The sequence below is a fragment of the Drosophila obscura genome, unplaced genomic scaffold, assembly GCF_018151105.1.
Source record: "Drosophila obscura isolate BZ-5 IFL unplaced genomic scaffold, ASM1815110v1 contig_186, whole genome shotgun sequence".
Classification (NCBI taxonomy): Eukaryota; Metazoa; Arthropoda; class Insecta; order Diptera; family Drosophilidae; genus Drosophila; species Drosophila obscura.
Genome location: NW_024542774.1, coordinates 529,456 through 554,407, shown reverse-complemented (window position 1 = coordinate 554,407; position 24,952 = coordinate 529,456). Strand labels below are relative to the sequence as shown.

General features: G+C 48.0%; 2 protein-coding genes across 2 annotated transcripts in view; both read left to right on the top strand.

Moving 5' to 3' along the window:
* Positions 1-24,952, top strand: part of LOC111080568 (nephrin) — a 62,903-nt gene that overhangs the window by 18,543 nt on the left and 19,408 nt on the right. The window contains 15 exon segments of the mRNA XM_041593280.1: positions 5,595-5,747; positions 7,913-8,086; positions 10,330-10,483; positions 10,576-10,712; positions 12,903-13,070; positions 13,179-13,310; positions 15,788-15,924; positions 17,312-17,465; positions 17,564-17,701; positions 18,008-18,172; positions 18,242-18,520; positions 18,581-18,862; positions 18,946-19,369; positions 19,482-19,648; positions 21,767-21,922. Coding sequence (XP_041449214.1) covers positions 5,595-5,747; positions 7,913-8,086; positions 10,330-10,483; positions 10,576-10,712; positions 12,903-13,070; positions 13,179-13,310; positions 15,788-15,924; positions 17,312-17,465; positions 17,564-17,701; positions 18,008-18,172; positions 18,242-18,520; positions 18,581-18,862; positions 18,946-19,369; positions 19,482-19,648; positions 21,767-21,922 — 2,820 coding nt within the window.
* LOC111080566 lies at positions 13,439-14,752 on the top strand. The gene has a single exon (XM_022376260.2). The coding sequence runs from the start codon at positions 13,515-13,517 to the stop codon at positions 14,649-14,651; it is 1,137 nt and encodes a 378-aa protein (XP_022231952.2). The 5' UTR covers positions 13,439-13,514; the 3' UTR covers positions 14,652-14,752.

Below are 24,952 nucleotides of genomic sequence, written 5' to 3'. Positions count from 1 at the left end.
TGGAAATTGTAATAAGCTTGTGTCAATCTGCTTGCCAGCAGAAGATTTGACCTCAAATCGGAATGTCAAGAAATTTTCCTCCACATTGTCATAATATATGTCGATATATGCCGAAGTAAAGTGCCCTCTGCCAGGGTATATGGTATACGGATGGAGACTTTGGGTGGTGCTGTGGTTGGGGCATGTGTCTTGGCTTGTTAGTAATTGTGCTGCTGGTGTTGGTGCGGCAAAAGGTCGCCTCCTCCTCGCACGGAATGTTTGTCATAATTGTGGATACTTGTGCGAGTCCCGCCGGCATGCCCACCCACCATCAAGCGTCCCTTTGCCATTCGCCTGTGCTTTGTAATGGTAGGGAATGCTTGTCTGGGTATGGGTCTGGCCCCCGATCCTGGTCCTGGTACACAGTCAAGATGACATGTGTCTGTCCGCCAGTCGACGGTATGCGGTGCTACAAAGTGGGCGAAAATGTACATATGTGGCAGGGAGGCACGTGCTACATTATTGCAGCAATTAGCCAAAGGGAAATGTGGACAAATGCGTAATAATTCAATTAAGTTCGAATTACATTAAATTGATTTATCCCCAAAGGTGATGTTCTGCACCAATTGAGTGGTAGGAGGGGAATCCAAGTAAATTTCCTTCGACATAAACTAACCGCAAGTATTTTTCATTCCATTGTGTTCCACAGTTTTCCACCGCTATGCATTTCTGAGGGTATTGTGTATGTGAATTATGTATGGATATATTCTATTCATTGTAAATATCCCATCCGCAGGAGAGGCAAACATATGAATGGAAAAATGTGTTTAATATTTCGGAAACCAAAAGGCCAAACTTTTCCAAAATTTCATGATTTAGTTTTCGGATAAAAATGTACCCCAATTAACCCCAATGACAAATAATATATAAATATAAATAATATAAATAATGATGTAATATGGTGTTCTATCTCTGCCAAGGTGGCTTTGTAGTTAAGCTTTCATGTCCGGCACCTTATTACAAGAGACTCAAAGAGTCGAGTGCCTCGACTGCTTATACCCAATTCGTTATTTTGTATTAGAAGTTCATTCCCTTATGTATGTATTACCCATATTCGCTTCTCATAATTGGTCAATTCTTTTTTTTTGATTATAACTTTGACCAGATGCTGTATAAATATTGAAATTCACTCAACTTTTTTCCTTGTCCAAATTTAATTTGTAGACCAAGTACCCAAAAGCTTCTGTGGGAGCCAATTTGGATGTAACCTGGGACCCTCCCGGGCTTATGTAAAAGTTTCAACATTATTCTACCCACACACATACTCTAGCGCACGGTGTGGTATGCTTAGATACACACATACATATGTACATATGTATATAAGGTATATAATATATGTACGTGGTGAGGCCGCAATTAGATTATAAGTTTGGCAAAGTAAAGAACTTTTGCACACAAAAGTCCACCTGCAAATTTATGGAAATTTACAGAACATTTTCGCATGCCATTAATTTGCAAATAAAAATTCCAAAAAGAACAAAGAAAAAAAAAAAAATGGAAATAATAGAGCCAAAAGCACATATGCCGCAAGGCTCCTCCTCTCTCTATGGTCCATGTGCAGGTCCAGGTCCAGGTCCAGGTCCACTAGCGAGTAGTCCTGTGGTCCAGGGAAGAGTTGAAACTTTTTAGCAGCAGCGGCAGACACAATGGCAATGCGAAATTCTGGCAAAGAATGGATATGCTTGCACCACATTTAGAGGCCACCCCACACCCCTCACTCCACGCTTTACACCTCTTTGAAATTTGATATATATATTTGAATACAAAGCTGCACAAATTTAAGACCCATTCGGAGTGGGAGTGTGGGTGTGCGGGTGGAGTTAGCTCAACTGAATGCCGGATTTTTGGCCAATAGACGCACTTCATTGATTCTCAAATGTCTGCACATTTTTCACACACACTCTCTCTCGCCCTCTCTGTCTCTTCCTCACTCTCTACCTCTCTCTCTCTCTCTCTGTGTGGCCCCCTTGTCTTGTAATTGAAGTGCAAATGAGGAAAGTTTTCATCTCTCGGCTTTCCCAAAAGAAATATCACCCAGCATTTGTTATGTGAAGCTGACCTTAAAGCCCGTCCATGTCCATGGACCCCCAAAACGCCTTGGGGGCCGCACTTTGGGTGTGACTGAGCTCCGCGATGGCTCAAGCAACATTGGCTTACCGCCCCTACCCCGCCGCCCACCGCCCACCAGCTGCTGACTTCAAAAGTGGACGTCAAAAGAACAAAAACAAAAAAATGACCAACTCTGGCTTTTCTTCGGGCGCTGGACTGGACCGGGTTAAAAGTGGTTGGTGGCAGGACACGCAGGGAAGAGGGCAACGAAAGTATTTCAGCGCATAAAACTTTTATGAGGCGTACTATTAGTGGGGTGTCACACCACCCCACCTCGCAGCGCCACGCCCCGCCCTAGTGGGGTAGAGTCGAAAAAGAGTTCAGTGTTCAGTGCTCAGTGTTCATGGCAAATTGCACTTTGTGTAGCCCTTCAGTGGCAGGAATCGTAGGAGCGTTATTGCATTCATTGTTGCATAAATTATTTGATGCCCAGCCAAAGGTACAACTCAAAGCAACTGCCACCAATATGCGAGGGCACAAAAGGAGAGCCAATACAAACAGAAAGGGTAGGGAAAGAAGGGTTTCTAGTGTCATGGACACTCCTGGCTGGCTCTATGGCTCCATGTGTAGGACGCGGCACTTGGCCAACAAAATGCAATCAACTTTTTTGAGCTGAAAAAGGATTCCAATAGACTTGCTCAGCGATCAAAGACCTGCACCAGGTTCTGCCTTAAAGCAGAAGCTGATATTAAAGCCTTGGAAGCTGCTTATTGTGCAGCATACAATTTATTTCTGAAAATTACTGGACACCCCATGTCGCAGGCAAAACTCCTCTATTGTTGATGGGCCTGCAGCGGGGTGGTAGAGATAGGGGCAGCCATTCTCTATGATACATTCAATTGTCCTTGTAAAATAAGGCATTCCACCTTTGGCAAAATTCTTATCAGTCCTGTGCAACACTTGACCAACACAAAACAACGCAAACCCAGCCCAACCCACACCACTGCAGCGCACCCCTACCTGTGCATATGTCAATAATCAAATACAATTTGCATACCAATCAAAAATGTACACAGACACACACGTATGTATGTATGTGCCTTGCAGTGCCACCTCTGGATTGCAGGATACTGGCATAAATCGAGTTGCATTTGCCAGGAAATATCATATGTGTGTGTGTGTGTGTGTGTATATTGTGCATACATTTCGCTTTTTAACCATGCAACACACAACGTTGTGCCACATCCAACCGCCACACTATGCCGCATTTTTCTACCGTTGCTGCGATGTGCCAAATATTATGAATTTCCAATGCACGTAACCCACGGGCGGTCCTGCAGCCTGGCAGGACGACACCAATTTCGGTGACACAAAGCCTTTAGTCAGGGACTGATGCCTGACTGCCATGCTGCCAGGATGCCAGGATGCCTGAGTACCTGCCAGTGTGGTCTCATCTTGCCATTGGCATATTCCTCAGGCAGAGTGCTTTTCCCAGCGAACAACAAGAGCATGGATGAGAAAGGAATGAAGTAGATACTACTGCCAAGAAAGTGCCAGAGATAATGGGAAATGTAAGCAGACCCACAGAGGGATGCATATGTCCTGCATATGCATGCAAGAAAATAATGTGAGAAACACTTTAAATTAAAGTGCAATTTTTCTCAGATTGCAGAACTTCTTCGCAAGCTTTCACTTTAATCAAATCAATCAATTTCCCCCTGCCGCCAGCCACCACACACACACACACATTTCGTTCATAAACAAAACTCCCGAAAAGTTGCTGTGGAGCGGCAGCAGATGGTCGCCCCCTGAACGAAAACTATGTAAAGCTTATTAAATATGTATATGTCCACCTATTGGGTGTCCTTAAGGAATATATCGTATCTAGGCGGCATAAATGTGTGTGTGTGTGTTTGTGTGTGAGTTTGTTTATGTAATCAGCAAAAGCAAAAGTCCTCTGAAAAGGACACCAAAAATCATGGAGAGCCAACACAAATTATGCTTATGAGAGCGGAATTTTTTTGCTGCTCTCAGCCCAGCCATGAAGAATATTCCTTTGTTTATGTGTGTGTGTGTGTGTCGTGTCCCTTGATTGCTGAATTTCATTTATTTATTTGATTTGTGCATAATAATTTAAGGATCCCTACGGCGATCCCAAAACCAAATCAAAGGACTAAACTTGTTGTTCGCGTTGCGGTGTTGATTTCATATTGCGGCTCAAACATAAGCAATTACCTCTAAGCATGGCAACAGTAACAGCCCCAGACACCAGCCCTACGCCCTATCTTAGTCCCCCCGCCCCCCCTTGAACAGCCAGGGAGTACACAGAAGGTACAGTACCGCTGGCAAGGAGCTCCTTGTGCGACATTAAGCATTCATCTGGCATGCAACGCAAGTTCTGGATGGAGCGGAGTTCGCGGAGGCAACAGACGGCAACATATGTTGCATGTCAAATGCAGAACTTCTCTCTATGCAACGGTTTCTTCACTTGAGGCAGCAGGCGGCAGGCGGCAGCTTGGCTTTCCTTGCCCTACACTGTGCAAAATTACACTGCTGCTGCTGCTGCTTCTGCTGCTGCTTGTATTTAGCACACAAATCTGCACCAAAAGTTGATGCTGGAATCTCAATTTTTTTTTTTTTTTTTTTTGCGAGTGTAAGGGATGTTGGTTGGGGGCGTGGCATAGGCACCTGCTTAGTGCTGCTGCTGCAAAAGGAAATGCAATGGCAATGGCCAGGTTCTGCTTCTGCTTCTGCTTCGGGGTACCCAAAACTCCTTCAGGTGGCATTAAAATAATGCACACGTGCACTTAACTTTATCCACGTTGCTCCGTGTTTGTGTTTTCCCATCCCATTCCAGTCCACTCCATCCCTCCCCCCCGTTCATTCGTTTGTTTGTTTCTGCATTCATACGCGTGCAACCCACCCACCCAGCGGCGGTGGGGGGGGGTGCATTGTTTCGTTGCCTCGTCGTGTATATTTCAACAGTTTGCCAAGGCTCCGGCTCAGGCTCGGACGCAGAGACTCAGACTGGCTCTGGCTGCCATTCGGGGGACTCCTCTACGGGTGTGCAAATATTGAAACTCATATTTGAACACATTAACGAGGGGCACACAGGAGGGCAGAGCAGAGCAGAGGGAGATTCGGCTGCCTCTATGTGTACGTTCTCCAGGACATGTTCCAGTCACGGGTGCCACACGGGCCATTCAACCTGAGCCTTCAACAACAATGTCGTCTCTGTTCTCCCACACACACACACACACACACACACACAGACAATACATTTTGTACTGCCACACCCATACCCATGCCCCACTTGCCACTCACGCTGCAAGAACGACGTCTGTAATGCCATTGTGACCATAATGAGCAAAGCTCTGTTAATCCTTTGTTTTGGCTGCACTAAATATACATTATATACCTACATACATACATATATACCTCATACTCTTACTATATACTACGGTACAAGCGTTTGTTGCAACATCTAATCGGTTCTCTGCTTACAGCTCCGCCTGCCTCGATCGAGATCAAAGGTTACAGCCACAATTCCAAGGTGGAGGTGCGTGAGAATCAGGACCTGCAGCTCAAGTGCATTGTGGCCAATGCAAAGCCGGCGGCTCAAATTGTCTGGTATCGCGGCAATGTGGAATACAAGCCAGGTTAGTAGTAGTTGTAGTTCCAGGACCCCTACCCACGTGGACATCAGGTTTAAGGTTTCAAACAAGACAGACAGACAGCGATCCAATCCGAGACTAAGCGTTGCTGGAATACACTTTCTACCTTTGGGAATAAATGAATAAAAGAAAACAAATGTAGAAATGATCCTAAGGCCAGAGGATAGAACATAGAAGTGAAAGTGAAGGAGAAAAAAAAAACAATAAAACATAAAACTAATAGAAATAATTCCATCCGTTTGGGTAGGAGTAAGGATATATCCCAAAGATGTCTGTCTACCCACTACGAATATTTTCCATTTTTTACTCAGTTTCTCAGAGTGTGAAAAATAGAATTTAATCGGCTGGATTTAATGGCATTGTTCCAGATGCTAATTTCGGCACTGAACACGGAAAAACAAAAGAAATACGATTTGTATAAGGGTGTGCTGATGGGGGGGTAAAGTAGCGGAGGGGTGCCTTCTATTAGCTGGCATAAAATACTCTAATATGGAATACAGAATACGAAATGTGTAAATGGGTTTTTCGGGGGGATGGGTTTATGGGTTTATCCTCTCCAGCATCTGCGTGCGGATAAGTGCGGATGAGGATGAACCGGTTGCCACGTGAAGGTGGGGCAATGCTGCTGTCAGGCTGTCAACTGCTCGGCCATGCCACACATGTGAATGCTGTGGCACGATGAGGGTAGGCTCTGACAGGGAGACAGAGCGACCGTGAAGGAGGGGCAGGGGAAAATGGACGTTGACTTTCGGCTTGATGACGGTGCTTAAATAATAATTTTATACTCCAACAAAGCGGTCGACTGTCGATGTTTTGCCCTTATCTGCTCTGAGGCTCGACCGTCGCTGTGCCACTGTGCCACTGTGGCACTGTGGCATGGGTATAGCCGTGTTTTTCTGCCTTGTCATTTAGCCGCTGCCGGGCAGTCGGCAAGCGGTAAAACGGCAAAACGGCAAATTGGAAAACAGAGCCAGGCTGCCACGGAAAATATGGAAAAATGCAAATGTCAGCATGGCTGAAGGATACGGACGGACGGCCACCATCACACGGCGTTTAGTCGCCGCCTTCACGACTTTTAATTTTCATAATGATTATGGGTATGTGTGTGGCCCCCAACCTTACATGCTGTGGGTGTGGGCGTGGTGGGTGTGGCTGTGGCTGTGGGTGAGCTGCAGAATGTGCCTGATGCCCCTTTTTTTTTGGTGGGTGTAGGTGGAGGCTTGGTGCTGTCATTTGGCGACTAACGAAATCATTTTAGCACAACTGGCGCGTTAAAAACGCTCCAAAATGTGAAGCTTACGAGTAGACAACCCAACACGATGGCCTGCCCTGGCCTGGCCCAGAGAGGACAAGGACGAGAATGATGATGGAATTTTCTTATTTTTTTTATTTTTATTTTTTTTGTGTGTTTGGCTAAACATATAAAAAACAAAGGCTTTGCACCCCCAAAAACCAAAACCAACAAAAAATATTCGTAACGAAGAAAATTCGCAAAACGGCGTTAAAATGTTGGAAAATCCGCAAGGAAATGTGGAAAGCGGAAGGAAGTCGAGGAAGCTGCATGATGAATTATGTTTATGACGCAATATGTTGTGGCAGGCAGGCCGGCAGGCAGGCAGGCAGGCAGGAAGGCAGGAAGAGTCTCCAACCGGACCGGACTGGACCGCTACGAACCAGAGTGCTGCAACAGGAGGACGGACTCCAATATCCAACCGCTCCACGCTACGCAAACGAGGGTTTACGACAATGGGCAGTTTTTTGCATGGAATGAGGTTCTGGTTCTTGTATCATTTGCAAGCTGTCAGTGAATGGAGGGGCAGGGAGAGACGCGTAAATGGCGGTTAATGTGGGCAGACGGCCATCTTTTGTGGTGATTACCCCACAGACAGGGGCACGAGCATGGACATTGGGGCCACATCCATGACGATAGTTTGCTGCCTGGTGGTGGGGGTGTTGGTGTTGGTGGGAGGGGGCTGTACACCACTCATTTTTGAGGGCCAATATTTTTGAGCGCAGCTGCGGCAGGCCCACATTCTGAATTTATAACTGAAAATGATGTCAGAAATGCCCCAAAAAAGGGGCCATAAAACCATTGAATATCCAAACATAAACAGCTTCACCTTTTTTCTTTTTTGGCGTTTTACTTGCAGAGCAACGCGATGACCTGGTGGTGGAATCCATACCGAAACGATGGACAACTACGTCCAGCCTGAAGCTGAAGCCGGACTCGGATGATGACTACACGGAATATACGTGCCAGGCCAAGCACAAGGCCCTCTCGCCGGACATGCCCATGCGTGCCACCGTGCAACTGTCCGTGTTGTGTGAGTAGCCAGCCACCGCCAGCGCCAGCGCCATCGCTTCCGCATCCACCCGATTAGAGTGGCATGGGTTGGGGCATCCTGGGGATGCGACCTCATTAGCTGTCTTAATTTCAGATACAATTGAACAAGTGTGTGTGCTGTGTGTGTGTTTTTTTGGTTCCACATCGATCCTGACACGGACACGGGCACAGGCAGCAGCAAGCCCAGCCCAATGCGGCTGGCTGCCATTTCCCAATTGCCATTTGCCATGAAGGCCGCTAATTGCGCAATTGGCACGCGTATTAATTAGTTTTTAAATTCTAATGTGCCACACAGCTGTGCCGCACACACACACAAACACAAAGAGAGAATCGTGTGGCATGGCCGGGAGTCCTCTTATTGATTGTTGCTCCACCTGCACCTGCCCAGACCTCCTCCCACCCATGCCGCAGCCAAACGCACATTCAAATTAATTATGTTTTGTTATTTATGCATTGGCAGCTGAGCTGCCAAATGGCTCTGTTCTGGGGCCCACTCCTGGCCAACCTTTTGGCCCTCCTGCCGCCGCGTGGGTGGGAGGCAAACAAAAAGAACCGAACAAAAATCGCTTCACGCTAGCTGCACCGCTGCATCGCATTCCGGGGGCAGAGCTTTACATATTCTGGCTCACTCGTTTTGGGCCTTAATTATGCCGCTATTATTGCATCTCTCGGCCTGCCCGGCATCCCTTACAGTCCATCCTGTCCAGCCTGCCATTCCTCCCTCCCAACCCCCTGTTCTGTCCTTCCTTCCGTCATGCAATATTTCAAGTGATTTTAATTTAATTTTCCGCTGCATAACTGCAGGGGCCTGCACCTGCACTGCCCCAGAGTGTCGGCCGGCCTATAGGCCGCTTTGGCTGTGTGTGTCTGTTTTTTTGTATGCGTGTGTGTGTGACAGCTTTTATGCCTCACCTGATTGCTGCACCTCCTCCTGTTGCTGCTGCTGCTGCTGCCACGCCGTCTGATCCGCCTCCTGCTGCTGCTCCTGCTGCTGCTGTTTATTCAGCACGGTTGACCGCTTGTCAAGTTCTGATAACGAACACCTGTAGCGGAAAATATGTATTAAGAGGATTGTGCGAAAATCTGTTTGCCATTTTCTATGAAGTCGGATAAGAGGTGCCATTTTCAGTTTAAACCCCATGGAACGTATGGATAATGGAATAATCGGCGCAGTATTTCCCCCAGTGCCACACAAAATTTCCCTTAAGTCAATTATAATTTGTACCCACCCCCCATGCTCTGGCACCCCGTCCCGTCCCGTCCGGTCCGTACGCCTGTCGTTGGCTCTGTATTCATGCACTGTTTGGTGTCATTTTACACTATTATTAACCGCCCAGCGTGACGCCCCCACAACAACAAGTGTAATTACAGAAAGCCGCCAAAAGGGCCAGGAAAAGGCTGATAAAAACAACAACCACAACCAACCACAAAGTAAAAGGTGTCCTTTGATAATCGAAGCTTTTGATGCTCTCAAAGCAGTGGGACGGACCCCTGCAGATAATAATAGGTTTGCAAGTCTCTCAACAAACACTCAATACATGCAAATTCTGGAGAGAGAAATCTATGTACATGTGTACGACTCAGAGAAGGAGATGGCAAAGAGAATACTGCTTGCTGCTCCCGGTCAGATCTGCCTGCAGATAATGTACTGCTTTCTCGTTGTGCTCTCTGCCAGAAGAGAGACAAAACAACGAGAGAGAGAGCACCGCAATGTGATCGAACGAGGAGAGCAACTAACACTGCTTGCTGCTCCCGGTCAGATCTGCCTGCAGATAATGTACTGCTTTCTGGTTGTTCTCACTGCCAGAAGAGAGACAAAACAACGAGAGAGAGAGAGAGAGAGAGAGCACCGCAATGTTGCATGGTTGCATGGTGCATACGGTGCTCCAAATCATAATACCCTCCTGCTTTCAAGGGTAGCATATAAATAAGAGAAATTGGAAAATAATGCATATGACCGCAAAAGCGATTTACATGCAACACACAGCAATTACAAATTGTAAAAAAATTGTTTGTTTTCTCTTGCCACTTGCCACTTGCCACATTTTGCTTTTTCTTTAGTGCAAATTGAATTGAATTTATTTTGCGGGACAACAGCAGCAGCATCAGCAGCAATAGTTTGCAATTTGCAATTAAATATATGCCAACTGTAAACACAGAAATGCGAAATGAATTCCCGCCGCCCCCACCCCCTCTGCAACCAATTCCATTCCGATTTTTTAGATCCCCCTGGGCCGCCCTATATCGAGGGTTATTCGCAGGGCGATACACTGAGGCGTGGCCAGAGCGTGGAGCTTATGTGTCGCAGTCGCGGCGGCAATCCGCCAGCACAACTCATTTGGTATAAGAACGGATCCCAGATACGCATGGCCTACAGGTGAGTAACAGTATATAGCCCATACATAACCCCTGGCATATATCCGCTCTCTCTTTCTCTCTCTCTCTCTTTCTTTCCCTTCTCTCTGTTAGAACTGCTGGCCGCTTGTCGGAGAATATATATGCATTTACCGCTGAGGCTGGGGACAACAAGGCCCGTTTCCGTTGCGAGGCGAGCAACGTGATGTCCCAGACGCCGCTCAAGGCGGAAGTGGATCTATCTGTGCTGTGTAAGTAGAGAGAAGCGCGCTCAATGCTCCAATGGAGCCATCAAAGGATGTCGTCTCCTGCAGGCAGCTGCGGGGCTAAATGCCTAATTGTGCACTGCGCTCACCGAAAAGGATGTCGCGAGGCAGCCGAGTCAAGGTGGGGCAAAGGCAGGGACTCATTGAGAATACCAAGGGGGGGGGTTCGGGTATCGGGCTACACAGCGATATCTGATAGTTCACAGGCTCTCCAAAAAGCAACCAACCCCTGGCCCCCTTACCCTCTTGCCCCTTACTCATCATGCATATTTGTACAGACGGACAGGATAGAGCCAGCCGCTCTTTCGACTCATCTGTGTGTGTGTGTGTGTGTGTGTCAACAGCCAGGGATGTCTGCAGCATCCTCAAAATTCCACAAGAGCCTAAAGCACAGCATTTGGCACGCGACACACACACGGCGAGGGGAGGGGGGGAGTGGCGTGTGTGTGTGTGGAGCAGCGGATGCATGACTGAAATAAGCCTGGAAACGCAGCTTCTCTCCTCTCTGCTCTGCTCTGCATTGCTCTGCTGTTGCTTTCTTTTGCAATTAAGCTTAAGTTTGCACTTTGAAAGCCTCTCTCTCACTCGCTCTCCTTGGCTCTCAGTGTATCCCCTTTGCCACTTGGCTTTGTCAAATCAAGCAATGCAAATTCTTTTCAAGTGCCAAATAGCGTTGGCAACCCTGGCTGACGCTGCTCCAGGCAGCAGCTCCAGCAGCAGCTTGTTAGAGTTACAACAATTGCAATCAGGCGACACAAAGCCAGGCGATGGGGGGAAGTCGCGGTGCCAAAGTCGTTAGCGACACTTCGGACAGACACAAGACAGAGGAGACAGAGAGACAGCCGCATGCATTTGCATGCCCCCATCCTCAAGCACATATGCAGCTGCATCTTCATCTTACTGCTGCTGCTGCCACTACTTATGCATATGCATATACGTATGCGTGTGTGTGTGTGTGTGTGTATATCTAATATGTAAATGAATAAGAACACTGAAGGCACTTTGGGGGCGGCCTAGGCAGCCGCTCCTCGACGTGTGCCGCTGCGGTATTCAAATTTCAAGTATCTCCGCAGTCTGCGCTTAAATTGGCAACTCTTACGTAAAGTAGCGGGTCTTTAGGCCACATGTGGCAGCCACAGTACCCTTCTTTTGAGTGCCCAGCGAAAAACTGAAGCGCAAACTTGTCCAGTTTCTGTTTATGCGCATACCAATCAGAAAGGGGGGGTTGGGCAGCAGCTCAGACATCACTCTTGCCCCAATAAGTATGCCACAGTCGGTGGCAGAGATCCGGTGGCAGCCAGCATCAGATGGACGGGTGGACGGGCACACACACACACGCATTATTTATGTATAACGAATGTGTGGGGCACAACTCCACGCAAGAACAGCAAAAAACAGAGACGTGGCATCAGCAATTCTGCCACACCTCCGCCCACTAGCCCCCCCACGATATCTGTGTCTAGAATGAAGATGTATGGCAGCATCACGAACTGACGAAGGATGCGAGAAGTTAAGAATTCATAATGTTTATTTATATGCGGAACATCTATCGAGTGTACGGAAGGCAGCCCCCAAAACCATCGCCATCTGCCCCCCGCGCCCAACATGTATGTGAAGACAACGAACGGCAAACGCTGCGTATGCGTAATATATGCACTTATCCATCAAGAGAGAGGCAGCAGCAGTAGTAGCAGCAGCAGCAAAAGCAGATGCTGCAGCTGGCACTTCGCCATTTTGAGACTGGCATTAGGTAATAGCTGCTCGACGCAGAAACCGGCAATAGGGGAGGCACCGCACCGCACGGCACGGCAGGGATACGAGGATATACCCATAGCACGGACGGACACCTGTCAGTCACTCAGTCATAATTTGCATGCAGGAGGTACTGGTGTGGCAGCAGCAGCAGCAGCACACTCCCTGCCACCTCCAAAAGCTATTAGAGACACAAGAAAGAAAGGCTCAAAGCAACGAAACAGTGGGATACTCTGACATTTAATGCGGAGAGAGACTCAGAGTCTGTCTATGCAACAATAGAGTTTAGCCACAGTAAAGTTCGAAGTACTCCCCCTCTGGTGTGGGTATAGCTGATATCCCAGGGATAGTGCTAACCTAATTAGGGAAACATCTATGAAGAGCTCTTCATTATCGTAATCCACTCTCCCATTCCACACACAGTTGCACCCACGCACGTCACCGTGATGGGACCCACTGAGGCGCGCGTCGGCGATGTTGTGCCACTGACATGCAACACAGCGCCATCGAATCCACCCGCTGAGATCAAATGGATGGTGGGCGGACGGCAGGTGCGCAACACCACCTTCAGCAAGATTATCAGTCCCGAAGGTAAGTGGCAACAGATGGCAACAGCCATAGCCATAGACCCCCATATAACCATTCATCTCCATCTCTGTCTGACTGTTTCTGTTTCTGTTTCTGCCCGTGTCATTGCAGGCGGTTGGACGAGCACCTCCAACATCAGCGCCATTGTGGAGCCCCACAAGCGCTCGCTGGTCGTCATTTGTCACGGCCTCAACATGCAGCTAACGGAGAATGTGGTAGCCACGCACACGATCAATGTTCTGTGTAAGTTAACAACCAAAATAATCCGCCCCGTGTCCCATTTTTTCTCTGGCCCATAGTGGCAGTTACCTGCTAGTTCCCTTCAAACAGCAAAAATTCAGTTTGTGTCAATAGTTTTCGTCGTAGAAGTTTTTCTTTTGTTTTGTTTTGTTTAGTTTAGTTTTTTTTTTTTTTTGAGTTTTTCCTTTTCGCTTTTGTTGTTGCAAAATGGCAGGACAACCGCAATATGCCGAATTTCCGCACTGCGTGTCCGAGTCGACGCGCGAGCTGGTGCGCCTGGCCAATGAGATGAAACTGGCCGCCGAACTGGAGGCCAGCAGCAAGAAGGCGGCGATAAAGAAGGCGGCTGGCAAGCGGGCTCAGCGCATGCCGGCGACCATGGAAATTTACAAGAAAATGTGGAAGACGCATCGGGAGCGGGTGAAGAAGGCCGTCAGTAAGCTGGACGCAGAGCCGCCAACATTTCAGGCCGCTCGCGTCACCGGCATCAATGGGCTGCGGGACGAGGCGTATGTGTTCATGAATCGCACCAAGCAGAATATCCAGCTGCTGGTGGAAATATCGCGCATTATGCGCACCCACGGCACCGTCAATCCCTTTCGCTACGAGCAGACATACGCCATGTCGGGCATACCGATGGCCATTGCCAATTTGGAGCGGCTGGAGCGCGAGAATAGGGATCTGGGCAAGCGCATTCTGGACGTTCAAAGCATTGTGGACACGGGCCTGGACAAGAAGACGCGGCCCGGCCATAAGGAAAAGAAAATCGCTGAAATTCCATTGGAACTGCCACTCGAGGCGCTGGCCAAGTACAAGGATTTCAATATACAGCTGCCGGAAACGGATGCGGAACGCAAGCGCATCTTCCGGCCGCGCATCTACTTTGATATGTACCTAAAGGATGCCCGACCGCTGGGCCGGATTGTGGTGCAACTGTACACGGAGGCGGCGCCGCTGGTCGTCCTGCAGATGGTGCGCTCCTGCATGTGCAATCAGGCGGGCAAATTTCTGGTCAAGCGTCTCTTTCCCAATCTCTGGCTGGAGGCGGAACTGCAGCTGGGGCCGGACTCGCTGCTGCATCAGCCGCTCGAGTACGATGCCAAGGTGATCGATCACGGCCAATACAATAATGTGCTGTCCTTCAGCAAATCGCACTGCACGGGCTTTCCCGAGCGCCTGTCCTTTGCCATATCGTTCAAGCCGCTGACAGTGGTGAATGGTACGCGCGTGGGCTTCGGTCGCATTGTCAAGGGCAGCAAAATCTGCGAATGCATCCAGAGCTATGGCACCAAGAATGGCAAGCTCAGTCGTGGTCTGCTCTTCACCAGCTGTGGGCTGCTTTAGGCTGACCTTAACCCCTCACCAACCCACCCCACCCCAAAATCTCTTTGTGTATTTCTCTCTCGTGTCAACGAAATTGTTTGTATAATAAATCCTTGATGTGCCATCGTTTTGCTATACCCATCTTTATGGTCGGTCGGGCACAAATAAAGGTCCAATTAGATGGCTACATGGCCATGACAGGCGGCACACGCCTGTCGCCACGCAACACAAAATGCAAGTGTCCTGCGACTCCATTATCCCCATGTTCGATGTCAATCTTCATTTGGCTCAATTATAAGCGGCAAAACATACGGAAATAAATATAAAACTTGTGCAGATGGAATAACATAAAATAATCTACAGGGAAAAGTGGGAGGGTGTCTGACAGGGGGGGTGGTGGCTTCGGTGGTGGCTTATTAATAATTGCGATTTCTAGCTTCGGTTTATCCAGTCAGCCCCAGCAAGTGCCCAAAAAATATCCAAATGTCCTTGCCGGGCAACGGGCATAGTCTTTGTGCCCGGACCGGCCCGGCCCGGCCCTCCTGCAGCGTTAATTAATTTCACTGACCAGCAAAAGAGAGACAAAGAGAGAGAGAGAGAGAGGGAGATCTACATTTATTGCCCATACCACTCTTAGCGCCATCCCCCTGCCATGTAGGAGCCCATCCACAAAGCTCTGGGAAAAATGACCAACAGGCCCCCAAGGTAATGAGCGCCTGCCCTCCTCTGCTTCTGCCTCTGCCTCTCCGCCCTTGGACAGCACTCACAAGGCTCTCGACAAGGACGCCTTAAGGATGCGGACACCCTGCAGATATTTGTACTTTATGCGCGGCAAATTAAATAATTTTAATTTTTATTGCTTGGCCGCCCTCCCCTCCCAAGCAGCACACAGCGGTGGGTCCTGGGTCCTGTTCGTAGTCAGCTAGTCCGCTTTGTTGTAGGCCATAATTTGTTGGCCTCGTGGCCAAGTTTTTTTCTTCTTCTGGTTTTGGGCTACAAATTTGTACGTTGCCTTCCCACATTCCACATTTCACATTCTGCTGCTGCTGCTCTTTTGTTTGTCTTTTGTTTTTTTTTTGCAGTCTCTCATTCTGCGTCAGCAAACGTTTTTCTTATGTGAGTTTTTTTTTTTTTGTTGGTTTGTTTGTTTCCCGCAGATCCTCCCGCACCGCCATTAATTTCCGGCTATATAGAGGGACAAATTATACCGGCGGGCTCTGTGCAAAAACTTCTTTGCGTTTCATCAGGCGGCAATCCGTTGGCGACGCTCACGTGGTACAAAAACGACAAGAGGGTGAGTGTCCCCCCTTTTTGCTCCCTGTTTTTTTTTTTCTGCAGTAGTGCCCCCACACAAACAAACACACACACACACACACACACACACACACACACACACACACATGGAAGCTGCAGCACTATCAACAGCACCCAGGCCACAGCAAACATCCGCAAAACAATAATGGCGCTTTTGTTGACCATTTCCGCTTCCGCCTTATGGGCTTAAAGTGCTAATGAGGCCAGCACCCCTCACACAAAACCGCCAACATCTCTCCATATCTGTGCCCCCGGGGGGCTCTTTTGTATGAGCCAGCAGAACCGCGGAACCACGGTACCCCATTGGGGGTTTCACACCTCTGACATTTCTATTTCTATCTCCAACTGTATCCAATAAAAGCGGGACACAAACTACTATCAGGGCAACTTTATCGTGGACGAGGGATAGAAAAAAAAAAGGAATGATGCAGCTAAAGCCAAACACGATACAATGAGTCGAAGTATTAAATGCACTTCGATTAGAAATTTAGAAATTCACAAAACAAAAATTAATCCATTTTTAAAGTGGAGTTTGAAGTACTGCTACAGCATTAAATTCTATTGGCATGCGTTTAGTTTTAATGCATTTAATCACAAAATGGATGTTTAAACAACACTTCTGTATTTAATATAAAAAAAAAAAAAAGGTTAAAAAAGGGGGGGGGGGGAAAAAATTGGGGGGGGGGGGGGGGGGGGGGGGGAAAAAAGGAAAAGGAGGGGGAAAAAAAAAAAAAAAAAAAAAAAAAAAAAGGGGGGGGGGGGGGGGGGGGGGGGGGGGGGGAAAAAAGGGGGGGGGGGGGGGGGAAAAAAAAAAAAAAAAAAAAAAAAATAAAAGAAAAAAAAAAAAAAAAGGAAAAAAAAAAAAAAAAAAAAAAAAAAAAAAAAAAAAAAAAAAAAAAAAAAAAAAAAAAAAAAAAAAAAAAAAAAAAAACTACCCCAAAAAAAACCGGAAAAAGCCGTTAATTAGTAAAAATCACTGAGAAATGAATTTGTTGTGGCTACAGTTTTGATATTTCACAGATATAAGATAGCTCCCTTGATAGTTGAGCAATTCCATGGTAGTACCAGATCCCAGATCCCATTCTACAGCTAGTTATCATAGTTATCGTATGTTTCCCAAGCATAGAGCATAAAATACCCTTTCCAAGTACATAGTAAATAAAACAGCAAAAACAACAAACAGCTGCCGTTGCATACTTATATGAGAGCTGTGTGTGTGTGTGTGTGTGTGTGTGGCAGTTGCAGGTGCAACTTTCCTGTCTGTCCACAAAATTAAACAGCAATGCCCCACAGAGATGTAGCTCTGCCGTAACAATAACCAAAACCGTTCTCCCTCCTCCCTTTCCATTCTGATTCCGATTCGCCAGATCAATTCGGTAATACGTGCGGCAGACAAGTCGGTTTCGGCCGAAATCACCATACTGGCGAATGTGACGGACAACCAGGCGCAATATCGATGCGAGGCCTCCAACAGCGCAACGGAGATACCGCTCCTGCAGTCCACCACGCTAAGCGTTCATTGTAAGCAGATTCCGGCAGTAACATTTCTGGCTCTCTGTATTCAACCTCAACGCTGTGCCCTCTCTCCCTGTTTCTCTCTTTCTCTGACTCTGTTACAGTTGCCCCGGAGACGGTCAAAATACGCATTGAACCGGAAGAGCTGCGACCTGGCATGCAGGCAGCCATCATCTGTGACTCCAGCTCCAGCAATCCGCCGGCAAAGTTGTCCTGGTGGAAGGATGGCATACCCATTGAAGGTATGTTGTGTACGATGTGTACGTAGTCTTTGGCGATTTTTGGCAAATTGGAAGTTTGCCCATTCGCAACGCCATGGACTTGACGGCGCCGCCTATGGATGCACTTACCACGCCCTGTCTGTCTTTTCTGTTCTGTCTGTCTGTCTGTCTGTCTGACTGTCTGTTTTTGCTGCTTCTGCTGCTGCTGCTGTGAGGCGTTGCCACGCGACAGCATCCGGTTTGCTGCTTGCCAGTCACCAAAATTACGCCCATTTTCTATTTGCTTTTTGGTTCGCTTCAACAATGCCCCATGTGCTCCATCCACAGGCATTAATAACACATCCAAGCCGGGCCTCTGGGGCGGCACAGTATCAACGCTGGAGTTCAGGGTGAACATCACACAGGAAATGAACGGCGTCGTCTACACCTGCCAGAGCGCCAACGAGGCATTGCAGCGTAGCGTCCACGAGGCCATCAGCCTGGATGTCCTGTGTAAGTCCGCTAATTGAGCAATTAAATGGCGAGAGAGATTACAAACTGAGCGACCCTTGGATCCCACAGATCGGCCCAAGTTCGTGCCACCGCCCTCATCGACAGCTGTCGGCGTGGAGGGGGAATCGCTGCAGGTGGCGCTACAGACGAAGGCCAATCCCACAATTGTGGAGTACAAGTGGACCAAAGACGGAGCCACGATACCGCAGGGCGGCGAGCATCGCATCTTTGCGGACGGCGGCAGTCTCAACTTCTCGCGGCTGCATCGTGACGATGCGGGAATCTACTCGTGCAGCGCCAGCAATACGCAGGGCAAGGCCACCCTCAACATCACCGTGGTGGTCGAATGTGAGTTGTGTAGAGAGAGAGCCCAGCCCCTTCAATAATCGTGCTCCTTCCATCCCACAGATGGCACCACCATCAAGACCGTGTCGGAGAACATCATTGTGAATCCCGGCGAGGAGGCGGTGCTCTCGTGCAGCGTCGAGGGCAAACCGCTCACCGAGGAGCATGTCAAGTGGGAGCGTGTGGGCTATGACATGACCGTCAAGACATCGACGAAATTTGCCAATGGCACCTCCTATCTGCACCTCAAGGACGCCCAGCGCGAGGATGTGGGCAATTTTCGTTGCGTTGCCGACAATCGTGTGGCCAATCCCACCAATCGCGATGTCCTGCTCGTTGTCAAGTGTAAGTTGTGATCGAAATCAATGCCACGCCCCCGCCACCACCCATCCCTAGCCACCCACCAACCACCTAATCTTGTGTTGCAGTTGCACCGGAGATAACCAAGTCACCGACCATGATGCGAGCGGCCAGCGGTACGGGGGAGCGGGGCAGGCTGCCATGCCGCGCCCAGGCATCGCCAAAGCCGCAATTCATCTGGCGGCAGGACAAGAAGGATCTGCCCATCAATCGCACGTACAAGTACGAGGTGGAGGAGCGCAAGATAGACTCCCTGACCTACGAGTCCTCCCTCATTGTCGACAAGGTGGCGCCCGCCGACTATGGGGCCTACGAATGCATTGCCCGCAATGAGCTGGGCGAGACCATTGAGACGGTGCGCCTGGAAATTACATCACAGCCGGACCCACCGCTCAGCCTCAACATACTGAATGTGACCCACGATGCCGTCACTGTGGCCTGGACACCGGGCTTCGATGGCGGCCTAAAGGCATCCTATCGTGTGCGATATCGGTATGTGGCATTCATTACGCATCTGCAGCTGTAGCTGTAGCTACAAATGCAACTGCAACTGCAACTGATACGGCAACATCATCCCATTTCATTTCTCATTTCTCATTGGCAGAATCGTCGACCGTGAGCAGTACAAGTACATTGATGGGCTGCCGAATAGCCACAAGCTGACCATCGCTGGACTACGCATGGATACACTCTATCTGTTCTCGGTGATGGCATGGAACGAGCTCGGCCAGAGCGCCTACCTGCCGGACCTGACGCGGGCCCAAACCAAAGGTAAGCGCACACGCCCCCGCCCCCACCCCACCCCTGCTGCGCGACTAGGAGTTTTATTCAAATTAGCCGCGAGTCCTGGTTACTGGATACTCCTAGCGATGCTGACATTGATTTATGCAAGTGCGCCATTTGGCTTTTATACCCACGGAAATCATGCCTCTAAGGTCTATGGTCTATGGGTCTATATCCAACGGTCTGGTTTGGTTTGGTTTGGCTCTGGTCCTGTTGTCATGAAATGGTTCACTAGATTCCAGCATCGAATCAATTAGGCAGCCCTTACGGCAGGTACGCTGTAATCAGCGTAATTAGTTGCCAGGAAACGTATGTATCATCTCATGGGCATGCGAATGAGTAATAGGATGAATAGGATGCCACACAAAATTCCCTAATTGGAATTAAAATGTGAAAAACTGCAGCCCATCTAACGTATAGAACCAAAGGGAACGGAACCCACAAGCAAAACGAAGCTTACAATGAGCTGCGAGAGTTCAAGAGAGTTTAAGAGTGCGAGAGCAGCTTAGAACGAAAGCGTACACTGGAAAGAGCTAGAGCACGAGAGCAGCTTAGAAGCTGCTGCCAGCAGCGAGCAAACGAAAGCAAAGATAGCAAAGATTTCAAGAGAGCTTGGAGCCAGCTCTAAAGCCAGCCTGAGAAATTCGTGTGCAAAAATTTCGTATGGCGTTATGTATCTAATTCAAATATTGTCTTTGGTTCAACATGTTAGCAAGATTCTGTGGTATAACTTTTCTCAAGAATCATCTTTTTTATAAGAGATAGAAGTAATAGAAAAAACATGACTAAAAGCCAAACAAAAAAATACCAAAAAATATCTAAAAAGTGAATTTTTGCTTATTTGAATGGGCTTTCACAACAAAGTTAATGAAATTATATGTCAATTGGGTAAATTTAGACTGAAATATCGCAAAAGAATTAGATGGAGACATTGCATTTTTTTGGTCTCGGTTGGATCTCGTCAGAAGAAATGCCCATATCGAATTGCCCGTAGAACCGTAGAACTTTTCGCCTGCTATTTATTGTCTTTGTTCCCCGCTTTGCACTCAACAACGATCTCCGTTTAACCTATTTGCTGCACTTAATTGGAACTGTATTATGCACTCATCAACAACGACAACGACAACATCCTCATGGACATTGCTGTAAAATGGGAAAATGGACAATGGACACAAGCAGAGGCGCCGCCGCCCTCACAGCCGGCATCGTCCTTGGGTGGCGGACCACCAACCACCAGTCAGACCCCATTGGGCGGCACATCGGCCATGTTGCTGGTCGGAGTCGGTGCCGGCATTGTTGTTGTGCTCCTCAACGTGTTTGTCATCGGCTGTTGTCTGCACAAACGGAACGAGAAGCGACTCAAACGTGGTATGCGAATGGAAAAAAAACAAACAAAAATTGAAGTTGCTGTTGCTGCTTGATGCTGGAAGCTGTTCCTTGCCGCCGCCGCTGTTGGCTGTTGTTGTTTCTGTTCTGGCGTAAAGAGGGTTAGATGTGGCGGAGGCATTTGAATTTATAATAGCCCGCGACCCAAGGTCGGTTTTTTAGTCGGGTGCACGGGCTCCTTCCTTTTAATTTGGTGGGCGTTGCCCGGGACACGGACACGTGCGCCCTCGTGCTGGTCAAACGTTGGTCCGCGTATTGCGATGACGATGGCGTTGCTAATTTCATTTGCCATCACATGTTCGGTGCTGGCGGAGTGCTGGATGGGCGGGAGGGTTGTCTATTACGTGATTTGCGTCACTCGGTGGTTTCTTTATTTGATAACGCTGCTGCGTGCGCTTCGCCATGGCAACGGCAACCAGACCCAAATCCGAATGAAAGTCCTGTTGGGGGGCATCCATTTGGAACTACGATGTCGCATTTATTTCTTATTTTGTATTCCCTTTGATATATCTGTGTATGTACAAAGTACTATACTTTTTCTCTTTATTTATTTATTTTTTTTATTTTTTTTTTTTTGTCTAACAATATCTCATTTTATTTCGCATTTCGCATTTATTTATTGTTTTATTTTTTGCCAGCATTTCTCATTATATTTTGTACTTTCTGTTGTATTTTCATGGTCTGTTCGTTTTGGATTATTTTTGTTGTTGTTGTCGCAAGGATTTGAAATGATGCCAGCGGAGTTAAGCGATGACTCGGCGACGGGCAATATACCGAACCTGGTCATAATTGGCATCTCCCTGGCGGCCTTCGGCTTTCTGCTGGTCAATGCGGCCCTCGTTGCCTGGTTCTTTGTGCATCAGCGACGCAAGAAAGGTTCGTTTTTATTTCGTTTTTATTTCGTTATTTCTTATTGCTATAATTTATGTAGTTTATGCTCTTGCTGTTGCCTGTTGTGTTGCCTCTTGATTATATTATATTCCGTTTAATTTGGGTTCTTACAAACGAGAGAGAGGGAGAGAGCGAAGAGGCACTTGCCAAGCCATGGCAGTCGGCACCACTTCCGGGACACGGCCGGATGCGGATACGGATGCGAATGCGAAGACGAATACGAATACGAATACGAGAGCGGCGTTGTGCAGTTTCCGATGGCCGTCTAAGGGCCGTTGTAGATATGCATGCACTAAACAATTTCCTGCACCACCATTCCTTCTGCTGGTGGGCATCAAAGGGATGGCAGCGCGGCTCATATCTGGCCGCATATGGGATAGAGAAATCTTGTAATTTCCTTGGGGCAACCATGGCCGAGAGCAGACAACGCAAGACAAGAATATAATGATGACAGAAAATAATGATGCATCCTGGGCACACCCCCAGCCAGCCAGACAGACAGGGAGCTTAGCCCGAAGAAGTTGCATGCCACTCTGCCACTCCTGGGGCAAGACAAATGTGCATCGTTTTCTTAGCTGAATGCACAATCTTTCCGAAATCAGATTGCTTTCTCTGCAGACAGCAGGAAAGCGAGAAGGAGGGGGCAGAAACCATACAGCAGGGAGCACGTGTCGACAAGTGTTGGACATGTTTGCCAGCTCCACAGCTCCACAGCTCCCCCGCAACCCAGATTCAACCTTCAGTCTTGAGTTTAGGATTGTTTATTAATTTAAAATTATATTTCAAGCGGGCGAATCCTTTAAGGCGGCACACAGCGAGACAGACACACCCAAAATCGACCCGATGCTCTGGCTGATGTGTATACGCAATATGCCAGGCTGCGAAGCGGTAATAGTACGTGCCGCATGCCAGCACGCAGCATCCAGTGGCATTGCGCGCTGGCTAACAAAATTATTTCTCCAGCCCGAACGGAGGCAAGGCAGGCAAAGAATGAGGCAACATTATGCACATGCACGTGTTCGTTTAGTCACTGGATCGTGTGTGTGTATGTGTGTGTGTGTGTTGCAGCTGTCTTTTGTGTCTTTGCCGCTCGACAAACGACAAGCGATACATAGACAGAGAGTTTATGCAAACGTTTGACTTTTAGTCAAACTTTTCATTCATTAAGTGAGAAATGGAGAGGGGTGGGTGGTGGCCAAAACGAACTAAGTCGTAGGCAACAACAGTGGAAAATGTAGGCCAACAATTTTTGACATTTACAAACGAATAGGCGACGCGCGAACGACGCACAAGAGCTCCAGTTGCAGTTGCATTTACTGTTACTGTTACAGTTACAGTTACAAGCTTCAGGGCATAAATAAGATATTTTCCCTAAGAATCCCCAGCGCAGTCAGAGCTCTTCTCTGCTCTGCTGTGCTCAGACGAGGACCCATCCCAGGCATAGACTCCATTATTTCTGTCTTTCATTTTCAGTAGTTTGTGTGTGTGTGTGTGTGTGTCACAATGGTTGAGATGCTGCTGCTGCTGCTGCTGCTGCTGAGGGGCACCGAATGCACACTCCCGACAATCCACACAAAAGGAAATTCATATTTCAGAAATGCTACAAAAACAAAATAGGAAAGGACTAAGCGAAGCTACAGATACCCTTATCGGTAGGTTTATGGCTACTACAATGTTGTCTATGATGTAGAGAACCTGTGCAGAAAAATATTTACATATGAACACTTTCAAGGCTCAAACAAAATTAACAAAAAACAAAAATGAACCAAAAAAAAAGGCGGTTTCGACTCGATTCGGTTTTGGCTCAGGCACTTACTCATGTTTTCGTCTCCTTTGTGAATTTGTTATTCGCGGACAAAACAGCACCAGCGCAGAGCACAAATACATATGTATGTATGTATGTTTGTGGCTTTGCTTGGGTTTATATTGTTCTGATCGCATTATTTGCGAGGCTCAGTCATATAATATTAATAATCCGAATGGAAGGGTATACAAACGGAGTGGGAACGAAGGCTTTCCATCCTCCCAACAAACATTTTTATGACAATGCACGAAGAGATGGAGTAGTAGTACTCAACCCCCAAGGCACAGCCTTCTCTCCATCTCTCTCTCTCTCTCCAAAGCCGATAACTGACAATGCCCAAAAGGATTTTTTTTACTTATCCCGTTTTTCATTTTCTCTGTTCCAGTTTTGTCATATTTTTTATATTTCTGTGTGGAGTTGTCAGAGAGAGAGAAAAAACTGTTGGTGTGTTGTTGGCCAAGCAAGGCAAGCCAGCCAGCCCGGCCATCGGTTGTTGTGGGAGAGCGCTCCGCTCCGGAGGCAATGTCCTTCATGAAGAATATTTCTCTTTGCATAGATATTTCAATGTATTATTCGCTGGCGAAAAACTTGACTGGCGTTTGCCGTAGCCCTTGGATATGCATTTTTAATGTGCATTCGTGCTTTTGTGTCAAAAATACATCCTCAACTCCAGCTCCCAGCTGCGGCACTTCTATGCCCCAATCTCATCTCATCTTGGGGGCGGCCCGGCCCCCAGTCCCTACCCATCTGCAAACGAGCAAACGACCAAACGACCAAACGACTGACCGCAATGCTGGGCTAGGCTAAGAAGCCTTTTGCTGTAGCTGTCGCTCTTTGTCTCTGTCTCTGTCTCTCCCTCGCTCCCTCGCTCTCGTCCTGTGCCGATAAACTATGCCAAAAGTCTGCGGTTGGCAGCTGGTCCGGACTACTGGCCGGTCATCGACCACTGGCACCGCGCGCCATCGCCGCCGCGAACGAGTGAACACACTGCCTGCCACATGGCCACAGCGCAGCAGAGTGGGAGCCAGTTGGTATCGGTGTCGGTGTCGGTCTCGGTGTTGGTGTCGTGGGCCAATGCCCAGTGCCACATATTTCATTTTCGTATGTGCTATGGACCCTGATCCTGAGCCTTGAGCCTGCTCCATCCTGAATAGCGTCATTTCTAATGTTTATGGCCATTCGCTGCTGGGCCTCTCAAATCTATAGGCTCT

What these genes read in the sequence shown, in the direction of transcription:
- LOC111080566 (XM_022376260.2), top strand. Translation starts at nt 13,515, where the DNA reads ATGGCAGGACAACCGCAATATGCCGAATTTCCGCACTGCGTGTCCGAG.